The sequence below is a fragment of the Pseudophryne corroboree genome (genome assembly GCF_028390025.1).
Source record: "Pseudophryne corroboree isolate aPseCor3 chromosome 3 unlocalized genomic scaffold, aPseCor3.hap2 SUPER_3_unloc_37, whole genome shotgun sequence".
NCBI lineage: Eukaryota > Metazoa > Chordata > Amphibia > Anura > Myobatrachidae > Pseudophryne > Pseudophryne corroboree.
Genome location: NW_026967527.1, coordinates 63,113 through 79,009, shown reverse-complemented (window position 1 = coordinate 79,009; position 15,897 = coordinate 63,113). Strand labels below are relative to the sequence as shown.

General features: G+C 45.8%; 1 protein-coding gene across 1 annotated transcript; it reads left to right on the top strand.

Moving 5' to 3' along the window:
* Positions 1–7,477: 7,477 nt before the first annotated feature.
* LOC134984119 (gastrula zinc finger protein XlCGF57.1-like) lies at positions 7,478–9,414 on the top strand. The gene has a single exon (XM_063949747.1). It carries the CDS (start codon positions 7,513–7,515, stop codon positions 9,412–9,414), a length of 1,902 nt encoding a protein of 633 aa, XP_063805817.1. The 5' UTR covers positions 7,478–7,512.
* Positions 9,415–15,897: the final 6,483 nt, after the last annotated feature.

The window sequence follows — 15,897 nt, the reverse complement described above, 5'->3', positions numbered from 1 at the left end:
TCCCCCTACGTCTTTTGTCCCACGTTTTTTTTGCACCAGGACCAGATGCAGATCCCCTGTCATTTTTCCCCGTATTTTTACAATCAGGACTCAGAGGCTAGTTATGCTTAGGAGTGGGGACCCTGTGCAATTTTTTTCAGGGTTTTTTAGACACCTTTGTGCCGTCCATGAAGTCAAATCCAGGACGCACACTATCGTAAATTGGTCCGTTTTTCGACAGCGGGACTGTCGAGTCCGTTTTTTATTTAATATGACGAATTTGGGTCCCCGCGGGAGGGTGTGTGACTGTTGAATTAAAAAACAGTCGAATTCCAGTCGGAAATTCGACCGCAATTGCATATACCCCATAATATACTAATCCACAGCACTCGCCGTTCCTAGATTTGGGGTGCAACACAGTATACGACCACATTGTTTAAATCAAATCACTGGGGCTCTGCACTCACTATATTAACTAACAATAATAAACAGTGGAGCATTAGTTCACGTATTGACCGATGCATTTAAGCCCGCAGCTTCCCCCCCCCCCCACACACATTACCAGCATTGTATCAATTAACAACCAATTAAAACCCAATGGTTTTTCTCTGACGTCCTAAGTGGATGCTGGGACTCCGTAAGGACCATGGGGAATAGCGGCTCCACAGGAGACTGGGCACATCTAAAGAAAGCTTTAGGGCTACCTGGTGTGCACTGGCTCCTCCCACTATGACCCTCCTCCAGACCTCAGTTAAAATCTTGTGCCCGGCTGAGCTGGATGCACACTAGGGGCTCTCCTGAGCTCCTAGAAAGAAAGTATATTTTAGGTTTTTTATTTTACAGTGAGATCTGCTGGCAACAGACTCACTGCTACGAGGGACTAAGGGGGAGAAGAAGCGAACCTACCTGCTTGCAGCTAGCTTGGGCTTCTTAGGCTACTGGACACCATTAGCTCCAGAGGGATCGAACACAGGGCCCGACCTAGATCGTCCGGTTCCGGAGCCGCGCTGCTGTCCCCCTTACAGAGCCAGAAGCAAGAACGGAAAATCGGCGGCAGAAGACTTCGGTCTTCAACAAGGTAGCGCACAGCACTGCAGCTGTGCGCCATTGCTCCTCATGCACACCTCACACTCCGGTCACTGATGGGTGCAGGGCGCTGGGGGGGGGGGCGCCCTGAGGGCAATATAATACACCTTGGCTGGCAAATCTACACCATATATAGTCAGGAAGGCTATATAGGTGTAAAAATACCCCTGCCAGAGTTCCAGAAAAAGCGGGAGAAGTCTGCCGAAAAAGGGGCGGGGCTATCTCCCTCAGCACACTGGCGCCATTTTTCCCTCACAGCTCCGCTGGAAAGATCGCTCCCAGGCTCTCCCCTGCAGTTTTGACTACAGAAGGGTAAAAAAGAGAGGGGGGGCACTAAATTTAGGCGCAGTATATATAATATAAGCAGCTATAAGGGAAAAAACACTCAGTTATAGTGGGATCCCTGTGTTATATAGCGCTCTGGTATGTGCTGGCATACTCTCTCTCTGTCTCCCCAAAGGGCTTTGTGGGGTCCTGTCCTCAGTCAGAGCATTCCCTGTGTGTGCTGTGTGTCGGTACGGCTGTGTCGACATGTTTGATGAGGAGGCTTATGTGGAGGCGGAGCAGGTGCCGATAAATGTGATGTCACCCCCTGCGGGGCCGACACCTGAGTGGATGGACTTGTGGAAGGAATTACGTGAAAGTGTTAACTCCTTACATAAAAGGTTTGACGACATACCAAATATGGGACAGCCGGCTTCTCAGCTCGTGCCTGCCCAGCCGTCTCAAAGGCCATCAGGGGTTCTGAAACGCCCGCAACCTCAGATGGCAGACACAGATGTCGACACGGATACTGATACCAGTGTCGACGATGAGGAGACAAATGTAATGTCCAATAGGGCCACTCGTTACATGATTGAGGCAATGAAAAATGTGTTGCACATTTCTGATCTTACCCCGGTACCACAAAAAGGGGTATTATGTTTGGGGAGAAAAAACTACCAGTAGTTTTTCCCCCATCTGAGGAATTAAATGAAGTGTGTGAAGAAGCGTGGGCTTCCCCCGATAAGAAATTGGTAATTTCTAAAAGGTTACTAATGCCGTACCCTTTCCCGCCAGAGGATAGGTCACGTTGGGAAACACCCCCTAGGGTGGATAAAGCGCTCACATGCTTGTCAAAGAAGGTGGCACTACCGTCTCCGGATATGGCCGCCCTAAAGGAGCCTGCTGATAGGAAGCAGGAGGCTATCCTGAAGTTTGTGTATACACACTCAGGCATTATACTGAGATCAGCTATTGCTTCAGCATGGATGTGCAGTGCTGCAGCTGCGTGGTCAGATTCCCTGTAAGAAAATATTGATACCCTAGACAGGGACACTGTATTGCTAATCATAGAGCATATTAAAGACGCAGTCTTATACATGAGAGATGCACAGAGGGATATTTGCCGGCTGGCATCTAAAATAAGTGCAATGTCCATTTCTGCCAGAAGAGGGTTATGGACTCGGCAGTGGACAGGGGATGCAGATTCTAAAAGGCACATGGAAGTTTTGCCTTATATGGGTGAGGAGTTTTTCGGGGATGGTCTCTCGGACCTCGTTTCCACAGCAACAGCTGGGAAGTCAACGTTTTTGCCCCATGTTCCCTCACAGCCAAAGAAAGCACAGTATTATCAGGTACAGTCCTTTCGGCCCCACAGGCGGAGCCAGGTACGGTGGGGGGCCGACTCAAAAATTTCAGCAGTCAGTGGGCTCGCTCACAGGTGGATCCCTGGATCCTTCAAGTAGTATCTCGGGTACAAGCTGGAATTCGAGACGTCTCCCCCCCCCCCCCCCCCCCCCGCCGTTTCCTCAAATCTGCCTTGCCGACAACTCCCTCAGGCAGGGAGGCTGTGCTAGAGGCAATTCACAAGCTGTATTCCCAGCAGGTGATAGTCAAGGTGCCCCTACTTCAACAAGGACGGGGTTACTATTCCACACTGTTTGTGGTACCGAAACTGGACGGTTCAGTGAGACCCATTTTAAATTTAAAATCCTTGAACAAGTATATAATAAAATTCAAGTTCAAGATGGAATCGCTCAGGGCGGTTATTGCAAGCCTGGACGAGGGAGATTACATGGTATCTCTGGACATCAAGGATGCTTATCTGCATGTCCCCATTTACCATCTTCACCAGGAGTACCTCAGATTTGTGGTACAGGACTGTCATTACCAATTCCAGACGCTGCCGTTCGGTCTCTCCACGGCACCGAGGGTATTAACCAAGGTAATGGCCGAAATGATGATACTCCTTCTAAAAAAGGGAGTTTTAATTATCCCGTACTTGGACGATCTCCTGATAAAAGCGAGGTCCAAGGAGCAGTTGTTGGTAGGGGTAGCACTATCTCGGGAAGTGCTACAACAGCACGGTTGGATTCTAAACATTTCAAAGTCACAGCTGATCCCTACGACACGTTTACTGTTCCTGGTGATGGTTCTGGACACAGACCAGAAAAAAGTGTTTCTCCCGGAGGAGAAAGCCAAGGAGCTGTCATCTCTAGTCAGAGGCCTCCTAAAACCAAAACAGGTGTCGGTGCATCACTGCACGCGAGTCCTGGGAAAAATGGTAGCTTCATACGAAGCAATTCCATTCAGCAGGTTCCATGCAAGAACGTTTCAGTGGGACCTGTTGGACAAGTGGTCCGGATCGCATCTTCAGATGCATCGGCTGATAACCCTGTCTCCGCGGACCAGGGTGTCTCTGCTATGGTGGCTGCAGAGTGCTCATCTTCAAGAGGGCCGCAGATTCGGCATACAGGACTGGGTCCTGGTGACCACGGATGCCAGCCTTCGAGGCTGGGGGGCAGTCACACAGGGAAGAAACTTCCAGGGACTATGGTCAAACCAGGAGATCTCCCTACACATAAATGTTCTGGAGCTGAGGGCCATTTACAATGCCCTAAGTCAAGCAAGACCACTGCTTCAAAACCAGCCGGTACTGATTCAGTCAGACAACATCACGGCGGTCGCACATGTAAACCGACAGGGCGGCACAAGAAGCAGGATGGCGATGGCAGAAGCCACAAAGATTCTCCGATGGGCGGAAAATCACGTTAGCACTGTCCGCAATGTTCATTCCGGGAGTGGACAACTGGGAAGCAGACTTCCTCAGCAGGCACGACCTCCACCCGGGAGAGTGGGGACTTCATCCAGAAGTTTTCCAAATGATTGTAAACCGTTGGGAAAGGCCACAGGTAGACATGATGGCGTCCTGCCTCAACAAAAAGCTAAAAAGATATTGCGCCAGGTCAAGGGACCCTCAGGCGATAGCTGTGGACGCTCTAGTGACACCGTGGGTGTACCAGTCTGTTTGTGTTCCCTCCTCTACCTCTCATACCCAGGGTACTGAGAATAATAAGAAGACGAGGAGTAAGGACTAAACTCGTGGTTCTGGATTGGCCAAGAAGAGCTTGGTATCCGAAACTTCAAGAAATGATCTCAGAGGACCCATGGCCTCTGCCGCTCAGACAGGACCTGCTGCAGCAGGGGCCCTGTCTTTTCCAAGACTTACCGCGTCTGCGTTTGATGGCATGGCGGTTGAACACCGATCCTAAAAGAAAAGTGCATTCCGGAGGAAGTCATTCCTACGCTGATTAAAGCCAGGAAAGATGTCACTGCAAAACATTATCACCGCATATGGCGGAAATATGTTGCTTGGTGTGAGGCCAGGAAGGCCCCAACAGAGGAATTTCAGCTGGGTCGATTTCTGCACTTTCTACAGTCAGGAGTGACTATGGGCCTAAAATTGGGTTCCATTATGGTCCAGATCTCGGCTCTGTCGATTTTCTTTCAGAAAGAACTGGCTTCACTGCCTGAAGTTCAGACATTTGTTAAGGGAGTGCTGTGTATTCAGCCCCCTTTTGTGCCTCCAGTGGCACCTTGGGATCTCAACGTGGTGTTGGGTTTCCTAAAGTCACATTGGTTTGAGCCACTAAAAACCGTGGATTTGAAATATCTCACGTGGAAAGTGGTCATGCTGTTGGCCTTGGCTTCGGCCAGGCGTGTGTCAGAATTGGCGGCTTTGTCATGTAAAAGCCCTTATCTGATTTTCCATATGGATAGGGCGGAATTGAGGACTCGTCCTCAGTTTCTCCCTAAGGTGGTATCTGCTTTTCATTTGAACCAACCTATTGTGGTGCCTGCGGCTACTAGGGACTTGGAGGATTCCAAGTTACTGGACGTAATCAAGGCCTTGAAAATCTATGTTTCCAGGACGGCTGGAGTCAGGAAAACTGACTCGCTGTTTATTCTGTATGCACCCAACAAGCTGGGTGCTCCTGCTTCAAAGCAGACTATTGCTCGCTGGACTGTAGCACAATTCAGCTTGCACATTCTGCGGCTGGACTGCCGCATCCTAAATCTGTAAAAGCCCATTCCACGAGGAAGGTGGGCTCTTCTTGGGCAGCTGCCCGAGGGGTCTCGGCTTTACAACTTTGCCGAGCTGCTACTAGGTCAGGGTCTAACACTTTTGCAAAATTCTACAAATTTGATACCCTGGCTGAGGAGGACCTTGAGTTCTCTCATTTGGTGCTGCAGAGTCATCCGCACTCTCCCGCCCGTTTGGGAGCTTTGGTATAATCCCCATGGTCCTTACGAAGTCCCAGCATCCACTTAGGACGTCAGAGAAAATAAGATTTTACTCACCGGTAAATCTATTTTTCGTAGTCCGTAGTGGATGCTGGGCGCCCATCCCAAGTGCGGATTGTCTGCAATACTTGTATATAGTTATTGTTAACTAAAGGGTTATTGTTGAGCCATCTGTTGAGAGGCTCCGTTAATATTTCATACTGTTAACTGGGTATAATATCACGAGTTATACGGTGTGATTGGTGTGGTTGGTATGAGACTTACCCGGGATTCAAAATCCTTCCTTATTGTGTCAGCTCTTCAGGGCAAAGTATCCTAACTGAGGTCTGGAGGAGGGTCATAGTGGGAGGAGCCAGTTACACCAGGTAGTTCTAAAGCTTTCTTTAGATGTGCCCAGTCTCCCGCGGAGCCGCTATTCCCCACGGTCCTTACGGAGTCCCAGCATCCACTACGGACTACGAGAAATAGATTTACCGGTGAGTAAAATCTTATTTTTATTACTTTATTCAGCTCTTTATACACTTAACTTTGTGTTTAATATTTCAACGATTTATCTTACATACTTTACTGTACTTAATAAAGGTTATATATTATTTATTAGTGCGCAAACAGGACAGCACTTTCTCTTCTATGGTGTTTTATTATAGCAATGTCCATGTCACCTCTAGTAATCCCACATGAGCGCCTACGTCACCTCTAGTAATCCCACATAAGCATCCATGTCACCTCCTAGTAATCCCACATAAGCGTCCATGTCACCTCTAGTAATCCCACATGAGCGCCCACGTCACCTCTAGCAATCCCACATGAGCGTCCGTGTCACCTCTAGTAATCCCACATGAGCGCCCGTGTCACCTCTAGTAATCCCAAATGAGCGTCCATGTCACCTCTAATAATCCCCCATGTCACCTCCTAGTAATCCCCCAAAAGCATCCATGTCACCTCTAGTAATCCCACATGAGCGCCCGTGTCACCTCTAGTAATCCCACATGAGCGTCCATGTCACCTCTAGTAATCCCACATGAGCATCCGTGTCACCTCTAGTACGCCCACATGAGCGTTCCATGTCACCTCTATTAATCCCACATGAGTGTCCGTGTCACCTCTAGTAATCCCACATGAGCGTCCGTGTCACCTCTAGTAATCCCACATGAGCGCCCATGTCACCTAGTAATCCCACATGAGCGTCCATGTCACCTCTAATAATCCCCCATGAGCATCCATGTCACCTCTAGTAATCCCACATGAGCGTCCATGTCACCTCTAATAATCCCACATGAGCGTCTGTGTCACCTCTAGTAATCCCACATGAGCGTCCATGTCCCCTCTAGTAATCCCACATGAGCGCCAATGTCCCCTCTAGTAATCCCACATGAGCGCCAATGTCCCCTCTAGTTATCCCACATGAGCATCCGTGTCACCTCTAGTAATCCCACATGAGCGCCCACGTCACCTCTAGTAATCCCACATGAGCGCCCACGTCACCTCTAGTAATCCCATATGAGCGTCCGTGTCACCTCTAGTAATCCCATATGAGCGTCCGTGTCACCTCTAGTAATCCCATATGAGCGTCCGTGTCACCTCTAGTAATCCCATATGAGCGCCCACGTCACCTCTAGTAATCCCACTTGAGCGTCCATGTCACCTCTAGTAATCCCACTTGAGCCTTCAGTGTTGATCAAGCTCCAGTCTAAGCATCCTAGTTTTTTGTTTTTTAATAAACATAAAAGCACTGATTACAGGTAAAAAAAAAAGTGGCAGTTATAGAATTATATATTGTATCCTGTTACATCCTGGGTCTTGTCTGCTCATTTTATATATTAATGTATTTTATTTCCAGCAGATGGACCCACAAGCAGGAATATCTCAGAAGGACATCTAATGTTATCCCTGGATTGTGAAATAACAGATATCGACAGTAGACAGGATTCTCCAGGAGATAACCTCATTACCCCAATTATACATCCAGCTCTATCAACTGATCCCCCTGATCCTGGGAAATGTTCTCCTGATCACTCTGATATTGGTGCATCTATTACAGCTCTGAGATTAGATACAGAGTTTCCCTGTTCTACAGATGCCAAATGTTTTACACAGAACACAAACCGTATTACTCATCAGCCAGCTAAGGCAGGTGGGAGGCCATTTCCATGTTCTGAGTGTGGGAAATGTTTTACATATAAATCAGATCTTGTTACACATCAGAGACGTCACACTGGTGAGAAGCCATTTCCATGTTCTGAGTGTGGGAAATTTTTTACAAGTAAATCAAATCTTGTTACACATCAGAGACTTCACACAGGTGAGAAGCCGTATTCCTGTTCTGAGTGTGGGAAATGTTTTGCACAGAAATCTGATCTTTTTAAACATCAGAAAAGTCACACAGGTGAGAAGCCGTATTCCTGTTCTGAGTGTGGGAAATGTTTTGCATCGAAATCATATCTTGTTACACATCAGAGAAGTCACACAGGTGAGAAGCCGTATTCCTGTTCTGAGTGTATGAAATGTTTTCCACAGAAATCAGATCTTATTACACATCAGAGAAGTCACACAGGTGAGAAGCCGTATTCCTGCTCTGAGTGTGGGAAATTTTTTGCATCGAAATCAAATCTTGTTACACATCAGAGAAGTCACACAGGTGAGAAGCCGTATTCCTGTTCTGAGTGTGGGAAATGTTTTACATCGAAATCGGATCTTTTTAAACATCAGAGAAGGCACACAGGTGAGAAGCCGTATTCCTGTTCTGAGTGTATGAAATGTTTTACACAGAAATCAGGTCTTGTTACACATCAGAGAAGGCACACAGGTGAGAAGCCGTATTCCTGTTCTGAGTGTATGAAATGTTTTCCACAGAAATCAGGTCTTGTTACACATCAGAGAAGTCACACTGGTGAGGAGCCATTTCCATATTCTGAGTGTGGGAAATTTTTTACAAATAAATCAAATCTTGTTACACATCAGAGAAGTCACACAGGTGAGAAGCCGTATTCCTGTTCTGAGTGTGGGAAATGTTTTGCACATAAATCGTCTCTTTTTAAACATCAGAGAAGTCACACAGGTGAGAAGCCGTATTCCTGTTCTGAGTGTGGGAAATGTTTTGCATCGAAATCAAATCTTGTTACACATCAGAGAAGTCACACAGGTGAGAAGCAGTATTCCTGTTCTGAGTGTATGAAATGTTTTCCACAGAAATCAGATCTTATTACACATCAGAGAAGTCACACTGGTGAGAAGCCATTTCCATGTTCTGAGTGTGGGAAATGTTTTGCATCAAAATCAAATCTTGTTGCACATCAGAAAAGTCACACAGGTGAGAAGCCGTATTCCTGTTCTGAGTGTGGGAAATGTTTTGTATCGAAACCAAATCTTGTTACACATCAGAGAAGTCACACAGGTGAGAAGCCATATTCCTGTTCTGAGTGTGGGAAATGTTTTCCACAGAAATCGGCTCTTGTTACACATCAGAGAAGTCACACAGGTGAGCAGCCATATTCCTGTTCTGAGTGTGGGAAATGTTTTGCACACAAATCATCTTTTGTTAGTCATCAGAGAAGTCACACAGGTGAGAAGCCGTATTCCTGTTCTGTGTGTGGGAAATGTTTTCCACAGAAATCGGCTCTTGTTACACATCAGAGAAGTCACACAGGTGAGAAGCCGTATTCCTGTTCTGAGTGTGGGAAATTTTTTGCAACAAAATCAAATCTTGTTACACATCAGAGAAGTCACACAGGTGAGAAGCCGTATTCCTGTTCTAAGTGTGGGAAATGTTTTACACAGAAATGAGGTCTTGATACACATCAGCGATTTCACAGGTGAGAAGCCATTTTCATGCTGTGAGAGAAATAAATCCGCTCTTGTTGAACATATTAGACATTACCCAAGCACGGAATCATTTAAATCTTCTGGAGTATAATTATCACTGTCATGCAATGTTCCTCAAGGGTCAATCCTATCTCCTATGCTTCATGCAATATACAGTCTGGTCCATATATGTTGGGACATCGACACAATTCTCATATTTTGGGCTCTATACACCACCACAATGGATTTGAAATTAAACAAACAAGATGTGCTTTAACTGCAGACTTTCCGCTTTAATTTGAGGGTATATACATCAAAATCAGGTGAACGGTGTAGGAATTAAAATGGTTTTTATATGTGCCTCCCACTTTTTAAGGGACCAAAAGTAATGGTACAAACTAAACAATCCTAAATCAAATATTGTAAATCAGTAGATCAGTGCGCTCGTCCAGTTCAACAAAAAATACTTTACTACTTAATGTGGTCGCAGCCCGGATCAGTGTTTCGTGAATTGAGCTTTGACATATTTTCCAAGGGCGATCTGATTACCATCTCCTAGATGAAGACCTGGATACAATATCCATACTGATATGCAAATATTTATCTGGTACGCATATAAATTTTGTGTGATAACTGAATTTAATCCCACATACGGAAATATACTACGCTATATAGCGATTCTTTGTGTCTCCTAGCAGCATTTAGATCCCAGCAGTAACCTGGACTAAAGAATGGGGGACGGATACGCCATGTGTCAAGCCGTACGCTATAATATTCTTGCGTGTGACAAAACTAGTGATGAGCGGATTCGGTTTTACTCTGTTCTCAAAACGGCATCTTATTGGCTTACAGATGTCATGTGTTTTGTATAGCCAAAAAGATTCTGTTTTGAGATCCGAGTAAAACCGAATCCGCTCATCACTAGACAAAACTGATTGAAAAATACTACACCATAGTCGCTCTCTTGTTTCTTCCTTTGTTTCCAGAATCCTAAATCAAACTTTTACTTTTTAATACTTTGTTGCAAATCCTTTTGTCAGTTACAGCCTGAAGTCTGGAAAGCATAGACATCACCAGACGCTGGGTTTCATCCCTGGTGATGCTATGCCAGGCCTCTACTGCAAATGTCTTCAGTTCCTGCTTGTTCTTGGGGCATTTTCTCTTCCGTTTTGTCTTCATCAAGTGAAATGCATGCTCAATCGGATTCAGGTCAGGTGATTGACTTGGCCATTGCATAACATTCCACTTATTTGCCTTAAACGCTTTGGTTGCTTTCGCAGTATGCGTCGGGTCATTGTCCATCTGCACTGTGAAGCGCCTTCCAGTGAGTTCCGAAACATTTGACTGAATATGAGCAGATAAAACTGCCCAAAACACTTCAGCATTCATCCTGCTGCTTTTATCAGCAGTCACATCAATAAATACAAGGAAACCAGTTCCATTGGCATCCATACATGCCCACGCCATGACACTACCACCACCATGCTTCACTGATGAGCTGGTAGGTTTTGGATCATGAGCAGTTCCTTTCCTTCTCCATACTCTTTTCTTCCCATCACTCTGGTACAAGTTGATATTTGTCTCATCTGTCCATAGGATGTTGTTCCAGGACTGTAAAGGCTTTTTTAGATGTTGTTTGCAAACTCTAATCTGGTCTTCCTGTTTTATTGCTCACCAATGGTTTACATCTTGTGGTGAACCCTCTATATTCACTCTTGTGAAGTCCTGGAGAGTGTTCTTGATCTGGGCAACTGTTGTGATGGGGTTCGTGCTATTTAGTACACTAGTAGTGTACTAAATAGCACGAACAGCTTGTAACGTAGAGTGGCAAGTTTAATCTTTCTATGTATAATGGAGAGAAATAAAAGCTCCTCCCTAAGTTCCTGGATGCCAAATCACTGTCCTTAGTATCTCTGTACGTTTTTTCTATTAGAGTACTAATTAGCACGAACAGCTTATAATGAACAACACAGATTCTCACAACACAGATTCTCTAATGCCGACGATCTACAGTACTGTGTTGCTCGAACAGTTAGTTGCGTCAGAATACACTAATTTATACTTACTGGTATGTCTATACGTGCTCATTACCGCTGTGTATTTTAGATAGTGAATGAGTCACTCCTGCAGATTTATCCCGATTTGTGTGAAACCTGTGTGCACCCTTCTGTTGAATGTTTTACAATGGATTACACAGAAAAAATAATAATAAAGTGAATGTGACGGGAACACAAAAAAAATTGACACTTTGGGAATCGAACCCGGTACACTCAGCATGGCAGACCGGAGCCTTCATCGCTAGCCCACAGCACTGCACGGAAAATACTCAAGTTCATGTGTAAAAGTACTACAAAGAGCGATTCCTCCCCATTGGTCTTTGTTTATGCCGTTAGGGGACTCGGACGCTCATTTCGTGCACTGTACATACTGTAAAGTCAATGAGCTACATTAGTTGTGTCTGCATACACAAGTGTTTTAACACGTTCATTTGCATCTGTATAAACTATACACACAGGGATTTGGCATCCAGAAACTTAGGGAGGAGCTTTTATCTCTCCCCATTATACTTAATACTACGGGATTTGGACACTCGCATATCCCTAACATCAATAGACCATACTGTATCTGTAACACGTTCATTTGCATCTGTATATGCTGTACTATTTGCACCTTTACTGTATATACTGTTATAGACTTTATGACATACTGTAGCATAATGTAGCGTAATGAGATGCACCAGTAAAGTAGTTCTTACGCTGTAGTTCAGTATTGTATTTTAATGGAGACCACACGCTTGCGCATTGGTGATTTAAAAAAGCGACATCTGGTGGATGATCTTAGGTATTACACTCAAAGGTAACGCCAAACGCTCTGTGTGCCTTCCTACGACTAGGCGCGCCTCCTTGCGCCCAGGTACGCTGCGTATGCCTGATCGCGACTAACGTTTCAGTCAGCCAAGATAACGTAGGACCCGTCTGTATATTTAGTTCCTAAATAATACATCCCAAATGCTTAGGTCTTTTTTCTGCTGTTTATTTTGTATCTTGTGCTTTGTGTAAATGTGAATGTCTAATACCAGTTTCCACAATCTGTATTGCTGCACGACAATATGGCGGCCATTGGAACGTGTTTTCACTTCTAGTTTGCCTAACTTGTTGCTGACACTCATCTTGATAAGGAGTGCTGAGTGTTTTCTGATACAAGATCCTGTCCATATATACCCTGTACATTACCATGTGCATTAGAGTCACCCGGGTTCCATCTGCGGTGGTTTGTTGTATGTTACATCTATATGGTGCGGATACTCCTCTGTATGATCTCATAATAAAAGCTTTTGTCTGCATCTAATTATTGCATTAAATCTTTTATTTTTATTCTGTTTTATATTCCCGTCTGAGTAATTACGCCATAATGTCTAATCTCGGAGTGGACCCCAGAAGATGTAAAGAAACCGTGTAAGTGTTCCATCATTCTGTTACGTGTAAGCATACAGGTAAGTGATGGCACGGTGGTCACTGTCCGTCACATTCCGGTGGTATAATGGAAGTGGGACTGTCTGGGCTTATTCTAGTCTACTGCAGAAATAAAAAAATCAGCCTTTATCCTGCTTAAAAAAATGACAAAGCCCATAAATCAAGCTTGCCCGGACAAGAAAGAAGCCACATTAATGGTGGCACATCATATAGGCTGAGGACCCATGCTTCTGCTATATATGGCATAACCCTCTTTGTTGACAAAAACCTTTCCTTCACCATTCACAATGTCCACCATTGCCCTTTCAGAAGGGACACAACTTTGCTTGTTCCACCTACTTCACAGAGCCCAGGACCATCTCCATGACCATTTCATGTTTATCTGGGAGGTTCATGGCCTGAGATGACCACAGAACCACCAGGTAGTTGCCAAGAAGAGAGAGGGGGAGCGCCGTCAATAGCAGCTGGTAAGAGGGGTGGTAAATCCCCTGGTGGATAAATATACAGCAAAAGAAAAGAATTACCAGCGCTGGCTGATCATGTATGATTAATAGGTACTATACATCCGAAAGGCTTAGTGAATTAAAAACCACAGTTATTCCACATGTAAAAACACACACAAAAAATAAATAAAATAAATAACATTGAGAAATAAATGATTAAAAATTAGAATATGCCACAATATGCCTGTGTTGATGATTTAGATGTCCACATGAACTGCTAGTGATGGACATTTCCAGTGACCTTGGTCCTCTCTGAGTGTCATTAGCCGTTGATGTGGACATCTAAATCATCAACTCAGGCATATTGTGGCATATTCTAACTTTTAATTTATTTCTCAATTTTTTTTTTATTTTTTTTAATGTGTTTTTACATGTGGAATAAATGTGTTTTTTAATTCACTAATCCTTTTGGATGTATAGTACCTATTAATCATACATGATCAGCCAGCGCTGGAAATTCTTTTCTTTTGCAGTGGCCAAGAAGAACCCAGACTCCCCAGGAAGTGGAGAGTCCAAAGATCCACCCCGCATGAGGTAAAGAAGGGACAACCACAGGGTCTAGCTGACCTATTTCCTTCCTAAAAGCTGCTCTTTACCCAGTTTGGTACCTGTGGGATCCCACTCCAATTTCCCTTGAGAGTCCTTACTAATCCCTTCTGAGCCTACTAGTTCCTTCCTCTTCCAACCACTCCTCATTTTTAACCTTTTCACTACCTGCTGTGTGAGTCCCATCCAACCACTCCTCCTCTCCTTGACTCATTGGTGTAGCATCCCCCTTCTCCCACCCCCACCACACTGCTACACTGCAGTTAAGCTGTGAGACTTGCTGCTAGCAGTACTCACTACTCAGCACACACACTCACATCATGATTACACAGCTGTGCCAGAGACACTGTCTCACTGACAACCAGGACGAGACACTCCCAGAAAGGCATGTATGTATGAGTACGGAGAGCGTGGGCGCAGTGGGGCTGCATGACTGACATCTGAGCCTGTCATGTCAGTGAGGTGGATGGGGCATCCCATTCCCAGCTGGAACAGCACACTATATGTAAGAGCTGGAGCGGTGCAGGGCTACTGGCTGACAGCCTATCATCTCGGTGCAGCTGCAGAAGTCTGTAAATGATGGGAAATAACATCTGGCCCATGGCTACTGTGAGGAAATGAGAGGTCTGTGACAATATAGCTATGCCTCATTTCTCTGACGTCCTAGTGGATGCTGGGAACTCCGAAAGGACCATGGGGAATAGCGGCTCCGCAGGAGACTGGGCACAACTAAAGAAAGCTTTTAGACTACCTGGTGTGCACTGGCTCCTCCCACTATGACCCTCCTCCAAGCCTCAGTTAGATTTTTGTGCCCGGCCGAGCTGGATGCACACTAGGGGCTCTCCTGAGCCCCTAAAAAGAAAGTATATTTTAGGTTTTTTATTTTACTGTGAGACCTGCTGGCAACAGGCTCACTGCAACGAGGGACTAAGGGGAGAAGAAGCGAACCTACCTGCTTGCAGCTAGCTTGGGCTTCTTAGGCTACTGGACACCATTAGCTCCACAGGGATCGGCCGCAGGACCCGTCCTTGATGTTCGGTCCCGGAGCCGCGCCGCCATCCCCCTTACAGAGCCAGAAGCAAGAAGAGGTCCGGAAAATCGGCGGCAGAAGACTTCAGTCTTCACCAAGGTAGTGCACAGCACTGCAGCTGTGCGCCATTGCTCCTCATGCACACCACACACTCCGGTCACTGATGGGTGCAGGGCGCGGGGGGGGGGGGGGTCACCCTGAGCAGCAATAAAAACACCTTGGCTGGCTAAATAATCACAATATATAGCCCCAGAGGCTATATATGTGATAATTACCCCTGCCAAAATCCATAAAAAAGCGGGAGAAAAGTCAGCAGAAAAAGGGGCGGAGCTATCTCCCTCAGCACACTGGCGCCATTTTTACCTCACAGCTCCCCTGGAAGGAAGCTCCCTGGCTCTCCCCTGCAGTCTGCACTACAGAAGGGTAAAAAAGAGAGGGGGGCACTAAATTTAGGCGCAGTATAAAGATTATAGCAGCTATAGGGGATATAATTCAGTTAGTCACTGTATTATATAGCGCTCTGGTGTGTGCTGGCATACTCTCTCTCTGTCTCCCCAAAGGGCTTTGTGGGGTCCTGTCCTCTGTTAGAGCATTCCCTGTGTGTGTGCGGTGTGTCGGTACAGCTGTGTCGACATGTTTGATGAGGAACAATATGTGGAGGCGGAGCAGATGCCTATAAATGTGATGTCACCCCCTGCGGGGCAGACACCTGAGTGGATGGACTTATGGAAGGAATTACGTGCAAGTGTTGACTCCTTACATAAAAAATTTGATGACATGCTAAATGTGGGACAGCCGGCTTCTCAGCTCGTGCCTGCCCAGGCGTCTCAAAGGCCATCAGGGGCTCTAAAGCGCCCGCTACCTCAGATGGCAGGCACAGATGTCGACACGGATACTGATACCAGTGTCGACG

Bases quoted from the DNA above. Each gene is read 5' to 3' on its own strand.
- LOC134984119 (XM_063949747.1), top strand. From the start codon at position 7,513: ATGTTATCCCTGGATTGTGAAATAACAGATATCGACAGTAGACAGGAT.